The 24630-nt window shown below is 39.6% G+C and overlaps 1 protein-coding gene across 2 annotated transcripts in view; it reads right to left on the bottom strand.

Moving 5' to 3' along the window:
* Window positions 1–24630, bottom strand: part of ZSWIM6 (zinc finger SWIM-type containing 6) — a 112629-nt gene that overhangs the window by 19341 nt on the left and 68658 nt on the right. The window contains exons 3-8 of one of the 2 annotated variants that reach the window (XM_082783132.1): window positions 21854–22002; window positions 21170–21320; window positions 5792–5971; window positions 4032–4208; window positions 3602–3748; window positions 383–529 (exon numbers count right to left, since the gene is read on the bottom strand). In XM_082783132.1, the coding sequence (XP_082639258.1) occupies window positions 383–529; window positions 3602–3748; window positions 4032–4208; window positions 5792–5971; window positions 21170–21320; window positions 21854–22002 (951 nt within the window). The remainder of the gene's footprint in view (window positions 1–382; window positions 530–3601; window positions 3749–4031; window positions 4209–5791; window positions 5972–21169; window positions 21321–21853; window positions 22003–24630) is intronic. The other variant, XM_082783133.1, reaches the window with a different exon arrangement.

Genomic DNA, 24630 nt, shown 5'->3' with positions numbered 1-24630 from the left:
AGCACAGGAAGAGGTTGCCCAGAGAGGCTGTAAAGTGTTAATTCTTGGAGTTATTCAAAACTCAACTGGACACAGCCCTGGGCAACCTGCTGTAGTTGACACTGCTGTAAGCAGATCTATGGAGCTGTCTTCCAACCTTAACTATTATATGATTTTATGATCTTCTGTAATGTCTCAGAAAAAAGGACAGGGGAAGGTATGTGGAAAGGGTTGCTGCTATAAAAGCTTATTTGCTTTTATTTCAGGCACGAAATACAGATTTTTTTCAAGAATGAGTTCTTATAATAACACTGGCTCTAAAGTTAATTTGGAATGGAAAAATAGAAAAATGTTTCTGGTTAATGAAGATGTATAAAATATAGCTCCCTTTGCACAGCCTTACCCATGAAGTCTGAGAATCCGTGGAAGCTTTCATCATCCACCCTGCAGGCTTCCATGAGGCTACTGAAGAGGGTGCCGATTGGATCCAAAGGGTGTCCCACCCAACCTTCAAGATTTGTTATGGAGGTTACTCCTTTGTGGAGCAGTTCTGTGTTAGAAAAGATGGAGAGAGGAGGGAGAGAAAGAGTGTCTGTTAGCTGCTTACAACAATTATAGAACTAAAAGTGATTAAAATGTTCTCAGTACAGAGTTCAAAGTATTAACAGTAACCCCTGCTTAGAAGGAGAAAACAGCATCTTCCAGGATGTATCCATTGCCTTCTATGCATATGTGAAGCAGAAAAAGAAAAAGAACAAAGGACAAACACCATTCAAGCACTAGCAAGTGCATTATGGGTCAACTATTGCAACTGCAGTGTTTTTTGAAATTTTACTCAATATCAGAAAGTCTTCTGAAAACACCTGCTGAAAAAATTATAGCAAAGACCTGGTGACTTTTTTTTTTTCAAAATATCCACAACCTTTTCCCGACTCAAAAGACGTAGTACCATTTTTTATATTTTAATATAAATGATAATGCTAAAATAAATGGCAATACTCTAAAATATGCTCTATTTTAATAAATAAAATGTGAGCTTATCATGCATCTTAATATTTATTAAAGTAATAAACTCAGGATGACAGCTCCTTTAAAAAGAAATAAAAAGGTTAAATGAGGTATGTAAGAAAAAAACGTCCTTTAATTGCATCAAGCGAATTCTGGCATCCTAACATTTCAGTCAGCAACATGCTTTTTTGGCTACTTCGCTTTGTAACTGCAACACATAAAATCAGTTGAAACAGAACAAAATCCTGTAGCACAATGACCTGAAGAATGCATGGCTGTGGTAACAAAAGTATAGATTCTCCCCATCTCCTTTTTACTAAGGGTCTTCTGGCACTAGTTCCCACATAATCACAGAATCACTTAGGTTGGAAGAGGCCTCCAACATCGCCTAGTCCAACCTCTGACCTAACACTAACAAGTCCTCCACTAAACCTCCACTTTCACTCCAACCAGCTTTTTTTCTCTTAAGACACATATGTACTACTGAGGTATGGGAGATCAGACTCATTAGGACCATTTAAAAATTGTATACAAGCTACTGTGGTTGCTCTGCTTCTCTACCCACTCAACACTACCTTGTAGCTGCCTTTGGACACTCTCATTCATGGAGTGCCACTTTCCTTAGAAGCCACATGTATTACTGCAAATCTTTAAAATGCTAAAAAGCCTACTTCTTACTTATTTGAATGTGTAAGGCTACAAAATGAAATGCAGCCACACAGTTGAACTGATTGCTCAGGAGAATGAGGTTGTTTTTGTTTTTATTGCTGTTGTTGTTTAATAATCAAATGATATGCAATACAAAAACAAACATGTAAATCATTGTCTTACTAACAAATAGTATGTGCAATACATGACATGCAAAAGCAAGTAATATTACCAAAAAAATATTAATCACACTGACTTATTACTGACTCACTTATATTCTATTTCATCCATTGTGTCTACTTATTTGGTTCACTTATGTCACACCAAACAAAGGCCTCAGTCCTGCAGTCACATAGGCATTTAACTTTAAACCACACAAATGGTTCCATGTACGTCAGATCAGTCACATGAATAAAAGCTAAGGAGAAGCATGTGGTGTTTGCTGAACTGAAATCTAAAGCTAGGCTGGGGTTGCAGAATTCATCTGCTTATAGGGTTGACCAAAACATTTTGCAGTATTAAAAAACATGTAAATTTTGAACATACAAAGAAAGAATATAAAAGCAGCAAGTGACAATACAGAAATGACAAGCTTCTTTGTTTCAGGATAGGATGGACCACTTTTCATACAATCCATCTTTTATTTATAATAGCATAATACCACCTGACAGCAACAGGCGCTGCTCCCATGCAACAGGAACTGAACAGGAGTATTGAATGTCTAGATACTCCATTAGCAACTGGGGATGAAAAGGGGCTGTATGATGACCAGCACACTTGCAGCGAACTCTACACATGTCAGAGGTATGTAAATGTACAAACCACCCCTCCTTGCTTCTCTCCCTGACCTGAGAGGCTAGAAAAGCTGCAAACTTATGGGGATGGATTTTAAGGAAAGATGCATTACATGATAGAAATCACTTAGAAAAATTCCTGTAATAACATTAAATGCTTTTATGTTTTGTTCAAATCTAGGATCCAAAGTAGTATACAAAACTTCTAGCTTGGGTACTGTGAAACAGAAAGGGAGGCACATAGGAACTGCCAACTGATTTTTTAAAACAGGTGTCTACATTGTCATCACTTAAACTACTAAGTACTCATATATGGAAGAACACCTGCACATACATTTGAAATATTTACTTATGACTTCACAGTAGTATTTCTTCTCACAATGCATGAAGATACAAAGAGCTAATGAAGTAGCAGTGAAGATCTGAAAGCTTGAATTAAGGTGTTCTTGTAGTAGCCAAGAACAGTTTAGTGCAGGATTCCTTTGGGTAGCAAGCATCAGGTGGCACAGAAACTGTATCTAAACAATGTTCATTCAAAAAAAAAAAAAAAAAAAAAGGGGGCAGGGGGGAGGGCATTGCTCATCAGAAGAATAACAACAGAGCATCTTATAAAAAACAGTGTTGCAAAAACTCATTTCCATTTAAGTCAATCCAACTCCATTTGGAAACAATAAAATTTTGGGCAATGTAGAAGACTTTTGCAAGACACTGACAAATTTGATGAATTTCTGTAGTGCAGACTTTCCCTCAGTGTTACCCTCAACGTGAACTTAGGCTTCTGCCTCAGAAATATATAGATCTGCTAAATTATATGTCAGAGGATGAAATAATTTAAAATACCTGACATGCCAAATACAAAGCTCTGTTTAAAAGCCTATAAATTATACAAATTAATATTTACATTGCATAACCAAAAACCCTGATTTGGATAAAGGCCCAGTTGTGTCAGACATACTGCATAAGGCAGAATCAAGACCTTGCCCTCCTGAGCTCACAAAGAAAGCTTCCAATAGCCAAAACATTACATTTCCACTACAACCATTTCTAATGGAGAGTTGAAGGCACCTCTTCAGTTTTACAGGTTCAAAAAGAGTTTTCTCATGCAAAGATCCATTCCGGTGTTATTGTCACCTTGTCACATCCTTTGCCCTTCTCTTTTTCCCCACATTTACCTTTCTTCTGAGCCCGGAACATTTCCAGCTGTTTCTGCTGCTGCCTTCTTAGTGTGTTAACAATAGCTATCGCTAGCCTCAGTGCTTCTCTTGGGTATCCATGAGATCGCAATGCATCCACCCTCGCGCAGGCTGTAGGAACATGTTCTAAAATGGAGAAAATAATTGAGGAATAGCAACACTTCCATGTCTGCAGTGGCCTGTTTTGCTAGGTTAGCTCCAAAGGGCTTTTTTGTTTGCTTTCTGTTTTGTTTTTAAAACTATGCAAAAGAAACTTAAAGGACTACTTCTGAAACCAGTGTTTCAAGGGAGCCTCTGTTCTTTTTGCCAGGCTTTTCATTCATCTCCCCACCATCCCCCCCAAAATAATGCCATAGAAACTGAACAAAGCAGCAAGTCATGGAAACGTCTTTCCGGTTTAGCCACTTACCATGCCAGAGGGGCCACCCGTGAGAGTCAAAGAGCGAGTTTTCAGTGTCGTCATGGTAACAGTAGTTGGTGTATAGGTCACTGCTGATAATGTGCTGTAAGTGGCTGTCCTGCCAGTGAAGATCGCACGCCTCAATGGCTCGAGTGAACACCGTCCGATGGGGCCTGTTCGATGAATCTGTCATTTTCACAAGTTCAGAAAGCTGCATCAGCTTTTACTCATTCATATGTGAATAAGTCATTCACAGTACTCTTGTCTTCCGCCTATTCATGACCCCCAACTGATGGCGGCCTGTCTTGCCCCCCTCTGCACGGAGCTGCAGATGACATTTCACATCCTATTACCCAACAGGCCAGACCAAGTGTGCGCCTTTCCTTTTGCAGTCAGAAATGGAGATCTACAGAACAGCAAGGCTAATGCTAAACAGGGCTTTGCAAAGGGAGCAGCTAAAGATGAAGGATGTTTGACAGCTCTCCTGAAAACAAACTAGAAAATATATGGCACAGCTACTCAAACCTGCCCAACACTCCCCATCTCAGACCCAGAGCTGCTAGGGTAAGGGATGAATGAACAGCACATGAAGGACTTTCAACTGTTCTCTTTGAAAAGTGACATTAACTTTAAGTTCTTGTCAGAAACATATACAAATACTGTAAATAAAAAAAAAAAAAGGTACAAAGGCCATGGGATGGACACAACCCTTAGTGGGCATCTTCCCATGGCAAAGGCGCTCTGTCGACACAGCACTGTCTGTTGAGATGCTGTGTCCAAGTTGTCACTAGCCTGCCCAGGTTGGGCTGAACATCAAGAGATCCACAGAGCAAAACCCACCTGTGGAGGGAGTTATATGCTGAATAAACTTCTGGCTGTAGAATGTGAGATTTATTTAAAACAAAACAAAACAAAAAAAAAATAAGTCTAACTATTTCCTTCAGAAGTAATCTTCCAAGAAAAAGAAACAAGGAAAAACTCAACTAAACCCGAATCTGCCACCCCCCATAAGCATTTAATTTTAACTTTATCATAATTATACGAAATATCTATCAAAATACTGAGTGTTTTGAGGATTATGAGGTTTTCCCCCACCAGGGAAATATCTTGCATTTTCCCCATTGATTAACAAAGTAGAAATCTTGCTTTAAGAGGACTGGACAAGGCTTCTGTCAGATTTAATAACCACGTTTTCAATTAGAAAGCATGACGTTGAGTAAGAAGAGACACCTCCTCCAAGAAGGCAGAATGCTGCCTCTACACCCCCACCCCACTCCTGGCAATGCAGACTGCACAACACAGAGCACATCCCACAAATAGCTGCTTTACTTTCTCACGCACTCAGTTTAATGCAGTTGCAACAGATCTCTCTTTGACTAGGTACCAAAGGCTTTGTAACTGCAAACAAAATAAAAACCCCAACACCGTAAGGGATAGAAGATTGTAGTCAAGCAAAGAAACAAAAAGCTTTTACATGACATACTTCAAGGACATCCAATTTTCATGCAACAAGTTTTTAGAAAGACCAGGTGAAAAGTTAGAAGACCTAACTAAACACAAATACTTGCTTTGAAAATATTGCAGCCCCAGCACGAAAAAAACTATTTATTCTTTCTGCAAGGATAGTATTAGTGAAAATAAATTTGGCTGGTCATTCCTCAACAAGAAAGTTACTTGTCCCAGGAAAGAGTGCTGAATTCTGCAAGGCTAGAGTACATAAGATAGAGGTTATATTATATGTTGCAGTCAGTGCATATGTTTAGGCTCACCTTGGTTAGCATTTGCACCCTGAGGCAAAGCATTGGTTAAATTGGGCAGCTCGTTTCCATGGTTTCCATCTTCCCAGGGACAAACATCCACACTGTTCCATTTTTTCAGCTGTTTTAGCCAACTGGCCTTCTGCTCCAACTTGCAGTGGGGATTTAAGACTATACACATCCACAGAGCACCTGATTTTAAAAAAATTGCTAAATTATGTTTTCTATTAAAAATGAAGCAGCCAATGACTAATTGCAAACTTCTATACTGTAACACTTTTACTCTCCCCTCAAAGGCTACACTGCTTACTTCCCAGCTACACCTAGCACCAGGCAGACTGAATTCCTGACTCAGAACATGGCCCATCTGAACAATTGAAAGACTGTACCAAGACAACCTTCTCAATTATAAGGCATTAAGTGGGTCTTTTGTATTAGAAAATCCAGAGTTCACAATGCATGGGTCATCAGACAGGAGTATCACTCAAAAGCAAACAAGAATTTGCATATAGTTATAGCAGGAAATTACCCAAGTTTTTCTTGTAATTTTTGTATCAGGAGTCAATGTTGTTTTCTACAAACACAAACTATGCATCTTCCAGCTTTACATTACAGCAACCGAGCAAGTGCATGAGTAAGACACGTATTTTGTAAACACATACTTCCGCACTGAAAATCCAGCAGAAGAACTGCTGATCATATAATTCATTTTCCAAACACATCTGGATCTCAAAGATCCAGTAAACACTGGTTTTGTGCAGTCTCATAGGGAGAAGATATTTTTACTGCAATTACTTCAGTAATCTGGTTACACTAGAAAAACTGTTTTACATTTTCTCTTTATGGAGCTCTAAGGAAAAGCTAATTTGTGCTGACATTTCACACATACCATCACTTTAGAATCTGATCCCTGACACTATATAACAGGGCAGGCATAAATACATCAGGGTATCTAGCAACAATTTTCAAACGGAAAGATTTTTCTCTAAATCAGCTGTCTCTTCATCAGCGTGAACTTTGGCAGAAGCATGAAGACATCTGAAAGTGCTATTTAGCGACAGTTCATTTGCTCATTAAGAACGTGCTTTATACACTAAAAGAGATGTAGGGAATATGCCTGAGCTATTCAACAGTCTTCATGACAGGCTGGGAAAAAAAAATGCAGCTGATTCTTCAAGAACAATAAAATTTTAACATTTGAGTGTTATTTTGCTAACTAAGAATGCAGAACGGACATCCAGAGCACAGGCCATCACATTACAGTCATTCCTAGAGTAGCTTGGCATGTTGGTATGCCATGATATGGGAGCCAGTAGAAACAGAGCCTGATCCTTAAGGTTGCAAGTCCCCAGATATTCTGACCCACCACGGGATGGGGAAGTAATAGCAAAGAAATCTGAACACCGCAACAAAATAAGATATGGTACAGTGCAGAACATAAGAGAGAGATACTACACTAATGAGAATTACTGCTGCACACTGGTTAAATACAGTACAGCAACTTTTTTTGTTTGTTTTGTTTTGTTTTATAAGCACCTAAAACTTGCCATGGGAATGACTAAAGCCAACATTGTTTGTAAAAACTTCTTTTAAAATCAAATCATAAGACTTCAGTTTAGACACCCTCTTGAATAAGCTTCATTCTGCAAACACAAACTACAAATGTTTCTTCTTATTAAGCATCAATGCATTCAGCACTGCCCAAAACAGAAGGAATACATTTCTTGCAATCTGCAAAACAAAACAGAAAATGGGGCATATTGGAAAGCCGTGGAGAACAGTTAGCTTGGATTTATTTACTTATTTATTTTCATAATCAAGTATTACTTGAGGGCACTGAGGAAACAGTGCACCTCTCAGCATCTTAAAAAAACAGAAAGCCAATTTAGTACTTTGCAGCCAGATTCCCAGTGTTTTCAGACTGAAGCAAAAGAAAAGTGGAGTATCTTAACTGCTTGTGGGAAGCATTTCAACCATTTGGCCAGGCAGAACACATACTACTGATTACACAATGCCCCTATAAAATGAGTAGCCTTTTATTTCATTGCATCTCAAACACCACTAGAGGCAAATGAATTCACTTGCCTCCCTCAGAAGCTCCGGTACACACACAGTGCATCTTGCAGGTAGGAAAGGGAAGAGATAACCAAAGTATCCAAACCCTTCAAAAACTTATTTCATTACAGGAGGGAAGTGATGTTAAGCATAACTACATTATCAGCAGCTCGTCTCAGAAACTGAGGCTATTTTTATGCAAATGAAGCACAAGGAGAAGCGTATTTATAATAAACCCCACATAAACCCTTCACATTTCAATAGAGCCCAACTGCACGCTGCTCCCAGTGAGTTGAGTGCGAGCTGTGCGCAGATCTGAGCTCGCCCAGGCCCTGGAGCAGCTTTCAGGGCTGCCCCATTGCCTGCAGGATGAGGGGTGCGAGACAGAGCTCCCCCCGAGAAGAGCAGGAGGGAAGGGAACAGAAAGAGCCTTGGGCTCAACTCCTGTGGCGCTACAAAGGCCACCATCTGGGAGAACGAAGCACAATGCCAATGACCCCACACTCTTCAGCCCATTTGGGTTTCTGTTTTCTTTTTCTTTCTTTCTTCCGATTTTTTCTTCCCCTTAGCGTGTGTGCACTTGCCTGTATTCACAATTCCTCCTCCTCCGTCTCCCTGAGCGCCTCTCCCTTTCCCCTGACATCTGCTCCATTCTGGCTCCTTCCATTCACTGGTTCCTGTCCTGCTTCTAGCACTGAAAAGTCCGAGGAAAACATTCACTTGTGCCCAGATTTTACCACGTGCCAACTGGAAGGAGCCTGGAGGATATTATTCCCATTTAACTCTGATGCTGCTTAGTCCAGTCCGCCTGAGCTGGCCCTTAAATGTCACCACCGACCTGAAGGCTTACGTTGGCCTCAAACGAGATTCTCTCATCTTGGCCTAATGAATCCTATGCCAGGAAACTGCTGATTCCCAAAAAATACATTCCTGGCATTCTCAAGTTCTCCTGTTCAACTACATGTCACCAACACCACCTGCAGTATGTAGAAAAGTCTCATTAATTGAAAAAATAGTGTGAGAATGTGTTTGTGTTTACATATTCTGTCTTTCTAACACAGCTTTCTTTTTCACTGTCTCCCTCTCCCCAGTCACCAGCTACCTTTTCACACAAGAACTCCAGAGGATAAAGCATTACCCCCTTGGAAGTACAGACTACTAAACCAGAACTAAAGTTCGGGTTCGGATTCCTTGACTGTAACCCATGTCTTTCTAACATGAAACTCCTCGCAGCACAGTGGCAAAGTAACACAAACCAATACAAAATTTCTTCTCCCCTAGAAGCTAATTGGAGGATAAGTCATGGTGCAACTGCAGTTTAGTACTAATTTCACAAGGGAACAAATACTAAAACTGTCATATTGTGGGGAGGAATTGTCTATTTTGGTCCAACAATAATACTCTTGATCTGGAAAAAGCCAGCTTTGCCAAACCAAGCTTTGGTTCAATCAGCCCTCTTTCTGGAAACATGTAGCTGTCATTCATCTTTAGCATGCCTCATATCATCAAAAAAAAATTAAAAAAAAAAGTTACATTATTGCTTTGCACAGTGCGTGCCTTCCTTTACATACAGGCAAACATCAGTACATTTGTATTTCTCAGTAAACAACCATACACCTAAATTCATGGAGGAGTAAGGGTCAGCATACCTTCATACTGATCCAAATTTAAACATGTAAACTGAAAAACACTAAGAAGTATCCAGTCATTGTAAAAGCAGGTGTTGTAATCACATATCCTGTGTATGCATGTATTTGTGAACCTAAAGAAGTGCAAGGAATGTATATAGACTCTCCTTAGTGATTAAGCATTGCTTGCTTTTTCAGAACTCCCATTATGTTTTACTCTTACCCCCGTAAATGGGAGGGTGGCGGTGGAAACTATTTTACTGGGGGCTAGGGCATGGGGCATGACTGAAGATCCAGTGCATGATTATGTGTGACTGATTGCACTCCTCCCAAGAAATCTGCTTTTCCTAGAATTATTATGCTACCTTGCTGTGCAACTATGCTTGGGTCGGTATTTCCTCATTTACAATACCTTGTATTACCAGTGTCTGAATCTTGGACCTTGCCCTAAAATTTTACATTTAATATACTTAAGATCAACACATTCATTTGTAAAATCAAAATATGCAAGAAACAGATGCACATCTACTCTAACATTCCTTTGTTCTTCCCACTGATGCATATATGTTTCTTTAAAAATAAAATCCCCTAAAATAGCAGGTTAGTATCATTTTATCGTTTCAAAGAAAATGGAGCCAGGTAATCATCATCATTCCCTTTGTGCAACAGACAGCTCAGCTTCAGCACTTGCTGCACACTTGCTACTGTGCCTCATTTGAGCCTCACCAATTCAGTTACAAAAGCATCATTTTCCAGCATTGGGAGTGTCAGAATAGAAACAATAATAGGAGACAGAACCTATGACCCCTTTAAAATAGAAGTGTCAGCAAAGGATTTTAAAGTGGTTTACATCTGGTTTTTAAACACATGCACTTTCACTGGGACAGCCACTTGGAAACCTCAAAGAAGGTAGTGTTTGCTATTTATTGCTTCTCAATGAGAAGGACAAGTGGCTTCAGAATGACTGGCAAAGCCACCTCCCTCCTGGAAGCACAGAGAGATCTCCACTAGAACAAAGCATAATCAGGAGTCCCACTGGAGAATGTTCCAATTAAACAGTTGCTTTTATGGAATAGTGAAGATAGGCAAAGCACTTCAATATTGTGCTCTCCTCAATAAGAACCCCAAGGAAAAGTATTCACAGTATTCAGATTGGTCCAAGCTGCGATTTAATTCATAAAAACAATTCCTTAATGCACTCTGGTTTCTCACTGCAGCCTTCAGGAAAAAAAAAAAAAAAAAAAGAAAAAAAAATACTTGCTATGGGTGCTGTGTTTCTTGGAGAACAGAATGTTTCATTTTGCTCTAATTCATTCTATTACTGAATTAAACTTTGATGTATTGGTCTTGACAAGTGCTTCATGCTGATTGTATTGTGTATGATAGTATAATCACTCCCCATGTATTTCACACTAGCTGGCTGATTAATGCAATAGATTACCTGCAGCACTGATGGCAAGAGAGAATCATTGCCCTTCTGCACACTAAACTATAAATGTGTTGGAGAGAGAGAGTGTAGGTGTAACACTGGAACAACAACAAAAAAAAACAACAACAAAAAACCACCATCTAGTTCCCTAAGGTCTCCTTTCCCTCTGACTGCATACCTCTGCTCCAAGGGTTAAGTCATACATGAATTTGGCTGAAATTTTGTTCTAAGCTATCATCAACTACATGCTCTGATCTGTGTGTGTCAAGTAACAAAAACTCTTGCTCTGGTCTGCCTACATTTCAACTTCTAGCACAATGGAAACAGGAACTAGCCACACACTTTGGTCATTTTGCATGAGCCCATTGTACGCTGTCTTTAGTTTGTTACACAAACTGCACTAGCAGTATGCCATAACATAACATTTGACCAAAAGGTTTCATAAAATAACAGAAACTTGCTTGGCACTGACATTACAGTCCCCCTGGGAGATCATTTGTGTATCTGTCACATGTCGATTAAACATCCTTCTATGCACTTCCAATATCCTACTTTAATTAAAGTTCTCTATTATTCACAAAATGATTAATCCAATTGCTCACAAGCAATCAATTTAAGGTAAAAGCATTGGCAATACTAGTACAAATAGTACAAAAATATTCTTTTATGATCATCTTTGTGTGTTTCTTTGCAATTTTTTTTCAGTACAATTCCAATATTTACAACCAGGTGGTAAACACAAACAGTGCTCTTGCCCAAAGCAGACATTAGCTATTTTATCAAATATTTTGCCCAGCAATCCACTCTCAGGAGTCTACTTTCAGAGACTTTGACAGTTTTCAAGAGAAAAGTTGATGTGTCTACTAACTATAAATAAAGTATCCTACCTCTAGTTAAATTTGTGAATGAATTCCTCTCACTTCTTTTCTTAGGAAGGTACACACTTGTAAAGTTTAAAAAGAATAAAAGAAGATACCAATAAAAGAAAGGGAGGGAAGTATCTCTCATTCTTCAAAAAAGCAGACCAAGTGCAAATACTCCATTGCATGGTGGGAAAGGTCAGAAAAGAATAAATACGATTACTGCTACAATGCTCATTGAACCTAAACAGCCTTCTGCAAATAAATAGAAGCTAAATAGCCCAACACCTCAGCCTTCCAGATGGAGTTACTGTGTTAGTAGACAAGGGAAGAGTAACTGATGTCATCTACCTGCACTTGTGCAAAGCTTTTGACACTGTCCTACATAATATCCTTGTCTCTAAGTGGCGGAGACATGGTAATCCATGTGGTGGATTACCGTGTGGTAAGGAACTGGCTGGCTGGTCACATTCAAAGAGCTGCGGTCAATGACTCCATGTCCAGGTGGAAATTGGAGACGAGCGGTGTTTCTCAGGGGTGAGTATTGGGACAGGCACTGCTTAAAGCTTTGTCAGCAACATGGGATTGAGCGCACCCTCAGAAGTTTGCCCACAACACCAAGCTGTGTGGTGTGTTCGACACTCTGGAGGGCAGGGATGCCATCCAGAGGGACCTGGGCAGGCCTGAGAGGTGGGCCTGTGCGAAACTCATGAGGTTCAACAAGGTCAAGTGCAAGGTCCTGCATATGGGCTGGGGCTATCCCAAACATCAGCACAGGCTGGGTGGATAAGGGATTGAGAGCAGCCCTGAGGAGAAGGACCTGGGGGTGTTGGTTGACAAGAAGCTCAACATGAGCTGGCAATGCGTACTTGCAGCCCAGAAAGCCAACCGTATCCTGGGATGCATCAAACCAGCGTGGCCAGCAGGGCAAGGGAGGGGATTCTGCCCCTCTGCTCTGCTCTTCTGAGACCCCACTGGGACTCCTGAGTTCAAACTCTGGGGCCCCCAGCACAAGAAGGACACAGAAGTATTAGAACAAGTCCAGAGGAGGGCCATGAGGATGATCAGAGGGCTGAAGCACCTCTCCTACAAACACAGGCTGAGGGATTTGGGGTTGTTCGGCCTGGAGAAGAGAAGGCTCTGGGGAGACCTTATAGAGGCCTTGCAGCAGCTAAAGGGGGCAACAGGAAAGCTGGGGAGGGGACTCTTTGTCAGGGAGTGGAGTGATAGGACAAGGGGGAATGGCTTTAAACTAAAAGAGGGGAGATTTAGATTAGATATCAGGAAGAAATTCTTTACTCAGGCAGTAGTGAGGCACTGGAACTGTTGCCCAGAGAAACTATGGACATCCCATCCCTGGAGGTGTTCAAAGCCAGGTAGGATGGGGCTTCGAGCAACCTCATCTAATGGCAGGTGTACTTGCTGATGGCAGGATGGGTGGAACTAGATAGTCCTTAAGGTCCCTTCGAACACAAACCATTCTGTGATGCTATGGTTCTAAACGGATAGAACACATTCTGATTGCCTAGTTTGAATTCCTTAATACACCAAGGGTTATTTGTTCCTGGGTTATTTGCAGCTTCAACTCCAAAACTGATGGTTGAGTTTTTACAAAAAACAGTGTATTACACTTTTTTTTTTTGTTGTTTGTTTAAAGTTGCAGTTTCAAAATCTAGTACAGCTCTTGGTTAGCTGTTCCAGTGCCTGGTTACTGTGATTCAAAACTCTAATATTATTTTTAGTTAAATTTATACAGCTTAACTTAATATTTTCAACTTCTTTGTGTTTGATGAGCATCTTCACTATCAAGTTTTTAATCTATGTAGGTCCCTAATCACAAGAAAGGTCACCTTTTTTCTTGCTTTGACAGGCCTAAGACAACTATGATTCTTGCATTTTTCACTTTAAATAGCTCTTCCAATTTTTCAGTTATTTTCCCTGTATCCATTCAAGAGAAAACTGGAAAGCTTCACATGGTCAGATTGCTGGACTGCAGTAAAGCTCAGAGAAGTTAGTCATTCAGTAACTCCACTCCATAAGCCTATCAATTCTCTCTAGCTCTGGTATTTACTAGAAGTGGTAGCAGAAAATTAAATGACAGATCAACATTAGAGAGGAAAAAAAAAAAAAAAGAATGAGAGGATGGAAAAAAATAATGCTAAATACCTGTCTAGGTTCATAGTAAAACTCTGACCTTAATCATGGAAGTCACAGTTCCACAGTTAGGGCAGTAATGAGTTTGTATCAGCTCTAACACAGAACATATTTTTTATTGTTATCTAAGAAAATTTGTGAGTAAATCAGTTCAGGAGCTTAGGAATAGAAACTTAAACAACTTTAATGTGGGTACTTAAAAAAAATTTAGCTCCTACTTTAGAAGTACTTTCCATCCAACTCAACTAAATGGAAACCCAAATGTTCTGTACAGCATTAAAAATAAACTCTTCAAGCTATGCTTACACACTGGAATTACTTTTACCATTATTCCTTAAATCTGATATATGCAGTTTTACCACATGAAAAAATACCCTCCTTGAAAATAGCTCCCGTCTATTGTCATACTACAGCCAGCATTTCTAATACCATTATGACAGATGCCAATAAACTTCTACTGTTGGTAATCGAGGAAGAAAGAAATTGCCCTCAGAAAAGATGGACAGAACCCATCTCTGCAGAATGGCAGCCTGGCTTCATTCACCATGGAAATGAAGGTGACAGCAACAACTGAGACACTCTAGGGCCACGACAGCAATTGCTTTAAGTTGTCACTCATAACTCAGGCCTTAGAGCAGCAAAACTGTCCTGTGATGCTAACTCAGAAGTACTGTTAATTTACTGCCTCCAATAGTATAAATCATTGCGATACACTGACATATATTAACAGCTTATTCTTGTGAAAGGGCAGATGCAACCTCAAGTGCATGAACTGAAGGCAGACGTTTTGTAACTGTATGGTAACCACACAATGGCCGCTAAAACAAAACAACCCAACAGTAAGAAAGGGATTATCAATTAAGCAATGACAGCCCATTGGATATGATATATTTGTAGATAAATATCTAAGACATCACTCCACCTAGAATTCTCACAATTGAGTAAAGCATGGTGTATCCCATGTCCTTTGAAACTTGAGTATTCCTACAGCTTTCACTTCAAGGCCAAAAATACGATATGTGCAATTGGTTTACCTAAGCTAAGAAATCTTAAGGTTACTTTATTTTATGGAGGTGCAGGAATCATGTAAATACGGATATATGCCTAGTACTCAAATCTGAAAACTGCAGCCTTGCCATACTATTTCAGAAATACCACTAAATATGGGGAAACGTCCATATTTCAGCCATATACTGATCCTACAAAGGGATTGGACAAAGTATGCAGCTCTAGAAAAACAGTGTTAGAGCACAAAAACTGTAATGAACGCTTAACTTTAGTGATTCTTTCTCATGGCAGCCCTGAAGCAGTCACTAAATCTGGCATTAAGAAGGAGTTTCTCCAGGGGCACACTGGCAACAACCCTGTCCGCTTTTGTCCTTTTTCTCCCTCCCTTAAATACTAAGCAGAGATAATCTGTTCAGAACAGCTGGCATGTCCCATTCATACAAGTTTGTCTCTCTAATTGCAAAGGGAAGGAATGCCTGAGATAGAAATATAGATGGAGAATATAGCTTCATTTAGTTAAGGTTAAAAGAACATAACTTGGTATTTTCCAGAGATGAATATAAACTTGTATCAGAAAAAAAACAGAGCGATTTTCAAATCAAGAAAGCATTATTTAACATTCAATCATTAGTTTGCTCATGGCAAAATTGTAATTAAATCTCTCTTAATTAATCAGTAACGATTCCTTGCCTAAATTCAGCATTTAGAATTAAGTCTTAGATGAGGAGCAAAGTGTTACTAATAAAATTTTAGGCATGATTCTTCAGGAAGTATGTTCCATTATTTCTCTGCATGACATGACCAAGTAAAATGATATTTTAGTTTTAAATTTTAACATGAAAGTACATCACTAATCCAGAAAATGGCTGAAATACCAGCAAACATGAACTCAAAGTAGACCACCTAGATGTTATAACACTAAAAAGCAGCTCATGGTAGGTCTAAATGCTAGCTAAAAACTGCTAAAACTAAGAGTACTAGAACTACTAGGCAAAGACATGTTATTCTGCTCAGGAAATACCTTTATGAGAACAACTCACTTGGTGTGCATAAGAGGAAGCATTGTTAGAAGTCACCAAGGAAAGCTTTATGTCACAGACAAAGCTCATGGCAATATTGTAAGAGATTCTGATACTCAAGAACTTTAAATACCAACATGTGGTAGACAGTAAAAGCCTATACATTAAAGTGCAGAGACCCAGCTGGATGTACAGAATGCCTTTTAAGTTCTCCTTAATTTTGTGAAACCTAAGCACCAACAGAGATCATGTTAAGAAGGATGAAAACCCAGAACACATTTGCCAATTATCCATAGCCCTGACTTGCAGGAGCTCTCTGGAGCTTCCCCATGACACAACCATCATATTTTTGTTCCATAAAAAGATAATCCTTGACTTAAAAAAAACAGCTCTCCTCCGCCTTAAACTGTTCCTAAATATCAAAATGGAGTAAATCTGCTAGAAATGTTTGTTTTGAAACATGCAAATTACATGAAGTTTCTTCACAGCAAAGGCAAGCAAGAGGATATAAAGATACTGAGAATGGTAGTTCACAAAAAAAATATATCTGATCCTGTAATCTACGTGTTGACAAGCTGTTGGGCTCCATCACTCCACCAAGCAGTAGATACTTGTCTTAGATTCTTCTACTTGACTGCTTTCATCAGATTAAGCATCTGGGATTTAATTTAACAGTTTCAGCTTTATTAAGCTGTCACAAGAGCAGCCCCACTTTGATAACAGTAGCTGCTCCAATTATGGCTTGGTTTAGGGTTGACAAGTATAATGATTCATTCGTGGCACATGAGAAGCAATAAAAGGTTGTTTTGCATTACAGCTTTAAAAATGTGGGCACTTTTTTCATTTAATTTGTCACTTAGCTTTTGCTAAGAGGACATTTAAATTGCAGTAAAAGGCAAATGGGGCTTTTAGTTTAAATGTAATCCCCATATTTAAATGATCTGTAATGGCGCAGCGTTCGAGTGGGAACACTATTGTTTCGCAGTGGGCCCTGATGGTGACATGTGACATTTGTATTCAGGTCCTGTATTATCCATGTGGCTAAAGGGCTTCCAATTTCATTTCACAGCCAGAAGCCTGCAGAAAACACCAATTAACTTGCAGATCCCATTTGCCGACAAAACTCAGCCTCTTCTCGATGTCTGGCATCTGGCAGTGCTCAACATTTAATTCCAAAGCAGAGCCTTGTAGCCCTCACAATCCCTGTGCTGGGGCACAAAGTCAATTTTTCCCCTTTTATTAAGAAAATCTTTTCACTTTTCTAGACCACAAGCAACTTCAACTTAATTTTGATGGATGAATATTAAAGAATTACTGCTGTAGTATGATTGCATGGACCATTTTTTTCCCTCTAGAGTACAAAGAAGGTTAACTGACCTTTCCTTGAAATCAGAGATCTCAGTTCAACAGGCATCAGCAGATATTTACTGTACATTTCCATATTCTTCCATTTTATCAATGCAATTTAATTAAAATGGCAAACCAAGGGGCTCCAGATAATTAATCATTCCAATAGACTGAAGTCTTCAACCACAGTTGCTGAGAGTTAAGCACCTAAAGATCAGCATGTGGAATTTACCTACCGAGACACCATTTAAACAGCAACAACACAAAGATTTCCAGCTCAGCTCTAAACTCTGGAAAGTGTGTTCACGTATTGCTGTGGCAAGTTAGAAGTGTTCACCAGTGCATCACTGAAGTCACATCTACATTCTTCTAGCATGAAAAGCATATGAGCAAGGCTAAAAAGCATACGAGCTTCAGCCTGATAATCTTGATCTTTCCAATACCGCGCTTTTGGAGTTCCTTAAGTAGTATTTAGCTCAACCCATTCTTCGACATACAATGGGGGAATCAGCTGAGCATAATTATTATATTCTTCCTCTTGTTCTAAGGACTTTAAAAAACAACAAAAAAGCCTTACACACAACTGGCTAGTTAACTTGAGGCCTTTGAACTGTAAATTGCTTACTGAATTAGGACTTTGTATTAGAAAATTGCTAGGCTCTCACTTAGATGTGAAGTACTTATTTTTCATTAATTTATTTATTTAAATCAGCACCTTTGAACGCTCAGACCCAATCTGACTTCTACTGAAGTCAATACAATTTACGATACACTTCAGTAGGAACTCTGATCAGAGACTAGAGTGTCCTTCCAGCACCCTTGCCAATGCTCAATGCCAGGCAGGAAGCATCAGTTAAATTCTAATGAAAGGCTCGAGTGACCCAGTCAAGGAGCAAAGCTGAAGTTATTTAAGTATGCTTAGAAACCTATGCCAAGATGGAGCTGACAAAGTGGCCATATGCCTAGTGGTTGGCAGACAGCATACCAGGGCAAGCAAGCAAGCCTTTATTAAGCAGAGTCTATATTTACATACTTCACATGTCCTAAAATCTTCCATAACTACATCAAATTGCTACTCACCTGTGAAATAAATGAGATCATAAATAAAGCAATTAAAAAACAAAAGAAAATACATATATGCCACTCCCAGATTACTCTAAGCAGATACCCAAAAAAAGTAAAGTATGCAAAGGCCTGCCCCACTTCCTTTATTGATATTTGAGTTCCCTGACAGCCTAGAAGATGACAACAAGAAAGGAAACCAATGTTACTTCAGAGCATAATGATACCATCACCTCTCAAAACCCACGTCCAAGTTCTCTCTGCCACTACCACCACAGATTGTGGGTCTCCAGCGACATCCTGCTCATTCTTCTGTATTTCGCTATTGTAAATATGGTCTGTCTTAAAACCTCCTTTGATTTTTATACTTTCAGATGTCTTTAGAGATGTATGTTTCACCCAGAAAAAGAGATGTGTTCAACTTGAATGAAACTCTGGGTGAGACCCTAGCCAAAACATGGCAGCAGCTCGTACTTTTCATATAAGCTAGAAGGCAAGCTGAAGAGAGCCACCCAGTTAAGAGCAATTTTCATGGAACTCGCAGTGCACCAGTGGGAGGAATCCTACCAGCATGGGGACACACTGGACAGTTTAGCCACATGATAGAGGATAGAGGTGGAAGAACCAAGCTATGTTCTGCTTTTAGCCTACTACATGCCTGACCTGGTTGAAATGCATTTGCACTTGAAACTGTTACACGACCAAAACACTTCAATACTGTTAGAGGAAGCAGAGCAGTGCAGGACCCTAACAGCAGGGTTTGCCTCAGATTACAAGTGCAGTACTGGTGAAGCTGGAGGTTGCACTGTGGCTTTCTGGGAGTGGCAAGAATAATTCTGATTAAATAGAGGTAAATCAATCAATTCAATCAATCTAAGATATTGTTTATTTGACGCTGCAGGCAGATTCCATTTCCTTCACCTTCAGACAAGGTACTGTCAAGAAGATGATGTTAATATGTAACTGATGAAACAAGAAGAGGAGCTGCTAAGAAAATTTAAGGAAAACTTTCAGGTTTATTGGCAGCATGTGGTTAAGGCTGTTACAGGTAACAGATGGAGAACGCACTTGTGCCTCTCCCACCACCTACCAGCTCAACCCACATAACCAACGGAGCACGACACCCTGCAGTTTTCAGTATGGTGGGATATGACATTTTCCTGCATGCATGTCCAGCTAAGCACATGTCCTGCCTGGCAAAAGGTGCTACTCCCCAAGCCAAAGCATCATAAAAATAACATACTAAGAGGGTTGTTACACTTACAGCAAAGTAGTTATATCTACACTCTCTGTAACACAGCTTTGCCTGCTCTGATATTAAGGCTTTCTACCACTTAAATCTATAATGTCAACTAGACAGCCGGTGCTTTATTAATATAATGCTTCATTTAGAGTGAACATAATTTATGCTAACATTATATATCTAATCTTAACCTCCCCAGACAATGTGCAATCGATCACGGTCATCTTTAACCTTTACAAGTGGGAAAACTCAAATTTTGCTTTTGACTTTTCCTTTCTAAATGAAGAAATTATTCTTGCTTTATTTTCATTTAGCTTTATTTTGCACCTTTAAAACCTACCAAGGCCATTATGAGTTTTGGCTCTGTTCTCCACAGTGTTTACATATAGTCCCATGGGGCGTCATCTGTAAGTTATATATATGCATCTTCCATGCCACATAAGTCAGGAATAGCCATATGGGCCAGAACACATCTCAAGACAGGCTCCTGTAAGTCTAGACTTAAAGAGTCTTTGCAGAGTGTGTGAAAGCACAGGTAACTACTTTGAGTTCCACGAACCACAAGGCAATTTCATCTAGGCTGTGTATCTTCAACTTGCTTTCAGAAAGCCTCCAAGACAGCACCCAAAACCTTATGTATCTAAAGTATACCACATTAATCCTTTCACTCACACACTCTTTTAGAGAAACAGATTTACCGCTGTATTTTAAATAATTCATGTTGTCTTTTATCACTTATCTTCGACATGCTTACAACACTAACTGGTTATTAGTTTATTCCAGTACGTGCATATAAAAGCAATGTTGGTGGCTACTTAATATTTTTCACTCCTTTAAAATCTTGGTGACATTTACCTTCAAGTTGTTTTGAATTTCCTCACCCTACTATAAATTCGTATACATTTTGAGAACTTCTGAAGCAGCTACAAATAGTTCAAAGCTGTGTCATCGAGTTTCTGGAACACTTTAGAGCAAGTGCCCTCAGACCAGTTTAAGCATTCCTTGCCCATTTCAGCTCACATTCCTCTCTTTGTTGTCCAAGCCATGTATCTGGTCACAACTGACCTTTCCTGTAGAGAAGTGTTAATTGTTTCAGCCCTCTGTTATTTGATCTCCTTCCCTGCTATGTAATGGACTTCTGCTTTCCTTTGTTGCAGTCTTCTAATACTCTTAATGAATCTCCTTTTTTTTTTTTTTTTTTTTTTTTTTTTGCCTTCTACTTCTCTCTGCTTGTGAAATGATTTCTTTCTTAAACTTCCCATTTCAGCACTACTGGTTTATATACCTACCCTCAGCTGTGTACACTTCCACTTTTCGTTTTATTCTTTTTAGATCCTCAGGTTACCTATAACCTGTTGCAACTGTACTTGTTTCACACCATGTCTCCTATCCTTCAACTGCATTGTCTCACGCAGTAGATCAGAAATTCAATTTCGCCCAACCTTAACTGAACAAGCAAAGCTGCAGAAAACTCTAACCTGTTTTACCCAGTACCACAATAAAGTTTCCCTCCACCCCCAAACATATAATTGTTTCTTCATTATAAACATGAACACCTAGATGATTTTGAAGTCTGTGCATTTACCCAGTTCGTCCCAGAGCTGCCTATACTTGTCAGTCATTGCAGTTCCTTGTTGTCTCCAAAGTGCCAGACGAGGGTCAGCCATGAACTGTTCTGTTATCAACGTCAACATGCGAGCTCCATTTGAATCTCTCATCTTTAGCATCTCTCGCACCTAGGAAATGAGCCTTTTAATACAAACTTGAAAAAAAATACACCACAGTACAGACAATACTTTTCAGTGTTAAACTTTCCAACTCTGTTGAATAAGAAATACCATTAATATATCTGAAGCGACATTTTTTAAGTAGAAAAAATAGTCTACCTTCCCAATTTTAACTATGATTTTGATTTCAGTATTCCATTGCAATTCTTCAGACACTTCTTCCACAAGTAACACAGGTGTATTACGCAAGCTACTACAAGACTATCATTTCTACAGGTTTCTCCAGCATTCTGAGGGTGGGGAGGAAAAGAACACCGAAGGTGCAGATGCCTGGAATGTTACTTCATAACCTAATCCGATCCCAGAGACACAGGAGATTGTGGTCTGCTGCTGTACAACAGCCCATTATTAACTTGCTACCACATTCTCAAGGCTTTGTATTGTTTTACAACAACAGAACTTGACATGAGACGCTAACAAGTACAAACTGTCCAGAGAAATTGGGGAGAGAAAGAGGGAAAGGTTTAAAATATTTAACACACCTTTGCAAAAAGCAAATTGAGCTGCTTTCCCGATCCATGGTATCCACCCTGGGAGAGGAAGATTTTAACTTGTTCTTGGACCTGTTCCTCATCCAAATGCCAGCAGTTTTCATCATCTATGCTAGCACCTGCTGTTGGGTCAGGAGCACCTGTAAACAGCAAGAAAAGAAATTACGTTCTACATGAAGATGAAAGGTTCATGGGTCCAAGGGAGAGCAGTATTGAAGAGGTTTATGGATTTGTGTTTTGTCCTGTTTTGGATGTCTTGGCTTTAATCTAAGCATTCTTTTTTAAACAGACTTAAATTTCTTCTCAGTAGTCTTATGCACTTAGTGGAAAAGAAATGACAGCCTACAAAATGCTATTTAGGTAAATAATATTTTTTATTATAACATTAAAATAAAGATGAGCTTTTTCCTCCCATCTCAGCAGGTATACTTGAATGCTTTTACAAAGAAAATTACACTTTGCATAGTACTTCTACAACTGTGATGTTAAAACCACGCTCCCCAAAACACCTGTGTAATTCCTGTACCTTCTGCAATCTTGCTCAGGTTTAAGTGACTGCTAGTGAGCGCTGCTACTGATGAACATGAGGAAAATCATCACCTCGGTGCCTCTGAACTGTGATGGCTCTGCAAAGCTAAACAAAGAGTAAAGAAAATCCCCAAACAAATCTGTAGTCTTAAAGTACTAGAGGCATTTCCATCATAAGCAAGAGTAACAGCTGAGTAAGACTGGCGCTTCTAGAGAAGCAATTTTACATAGGCAATGTTATCAGTACAGAATCAGTTCAGAGTAACTCCACCTGAATTAGCCTAGTACAAACTGAAGTGACTGGATTTACAGAAGGAAGCACTTTGGTCACAGGTTGCTCGAAATCAAATTTTACAGTTGAGATAAGCGATTTTCCACTCATCTCAAGGCTGACAGAATTAACTAAACCAAGTTCTTCCACCTAGTATATTTCTGAAGAAGTCTACTGCTTTGCTGGGTATTATTTTTTTTTTTAAAGGATTCAAACTGAAATGGCTGAAAAGCACTTATCTGGACTGTCAGAGAAACAACTCAAGGTAATGCATGACCATACCAGATATAAAGTATTTTAAGCACACCCAAGATTCAACTTAACTCAATGTTTTGCTTTTGGGCTTGTCACTACTGTGGAATCTCCATCTCTGTTAGCTTTCGAGAAGATGTTAGAAATTGAATTACGTTACACAGTCTATCACCTTTAAATCCCAGTCCATGTTACCGCTGTAGCCAATACTAAAAGAATACTGGAGGAAAGGAAAATTACATGGTCAGAATTGTAAAAGATTGCTTTCAAAGAAGTCCTGAGAACTTGAAAAGTAGACATCGACAGATCTTCAAATGTAGAGGAATTAAACATTGATCCTATTGATTTAAGCCTTCATTTCACATTTGTAGCTGTGCCATGTAGGTGAAGCTTTTCAGCAGTTGCCGCAAATGGTGGAATCTTTATTCAATGAAAACACAACTAGAAGATTTAAAAGGTCAGAGGGATGCCTTGTCTACTAGTTGCTGAGAGAGTCAAAAAAAGTCTTCCAGCTCAGCAACTTCCTAAACGGCCTCCAACTTCAGAACCTACAACTGGGAATGCAGCACTGCTGTCCTTATACACATACACTCAGATTAGTAAGAAATGGTTTCTTTGAAGATATGAAAGAACTCTCCTGCCTTCCACAGGAACCACAAGAGTGTCTCCAAAGATAAGAATCAAGCCCAAGATAATACAAAAAAAAAAACAAGGTATGAAAAACTTCCTCTTCTGTGAGTTCTCCCATCTTTACTGTGTTAGTTTTAAGGAGCTTTCAATCCAGTCAGCTACATAAAACACTTGTTGGTAAGTCTTCAGTTGCAAAGAACAAGATAAAAAGGGAAATCAAGCCACATGAGAATGAGCAGTGCAGCTGTTGCACAGACCCAGGTTTGTAGTATCACCTTGCACATAGCTTAAATATTTCATTGTTCTAAAACACGGAAAAAAAGACCCGTGAAAATGAATTATATGAGAGAACAGATATACAAAATATACTTATATTTATCCCTCACTTCACTGGAATTTTATCTTTAAATAAGCTTGGTATGGCTACTTTTAAATTATATTAAAAATAGCTCAAGATTCCTCAGCTAAGCTTCCCTATTTAGGGAAAAAAAAACAAAATTCCTTCCATAACTGTTTACATTTTATCAAAAGCCGGTCGGTCAGCTTGTGCTGGAAGGTTAAATTTCAGCTCAGCTACCGCAGATTCTTTAACAACAGGGTTCCTTCATAGGAACAAGGGCGCCTGCTGCCCTGGGCCGGTGGCAGTGCCCCTGCCAAGGCCCCTTCTGCCAGCAGGATCCCAAATATACTTTCCCCAGGGGCTCAGCACCACTATACTTACACTAGCATTATTTTCGTGCCAGTGGGCTAAAAGACTGCAATAGCTGAAGATGCCAAGCCAAGGGTCTGAGCTTTAAGATGGTGTTCAGTACAGCACTACGGATGCTTCAGATCCAAATCTATTTTCCTTACAAGACAGGCTACACTCAGCACGATTAAGATTTTTTTGTCAGGGCGTATAATGAGATTTCAGTGTACGTTTAACTGGCACTGGCCAGGGCTGTAATTCCCTGATCCTTCAACACCGCTGGAGCAGTGTTCAGCAGTAGCCACGGACTAAGCAGGCCTGGAGGCGTCGCGTCTGGCCGGGCGCGAGGCCCAGGCCCTGTCCCAGCCCAGGCAGCAGCCTCAGCTCCCCTGCCCACGT

The sequence above is a fragment of the Aythya marila genome (genome assembly GCF_965140915.1).
Source record: "Aythya marila genome assembly, chromosome: Z".
Lineage (NCBI taxonomy): Eukaryota > Metazoa > Chordata > Aves > Anseriformes > Anatidae > Aythya > Aythya marila.
The sequence above is the reverse complement of the archived record's forward strand: the minus strand, read 5'-3'. Positions and strand labels throughout refer to the sequence as shown.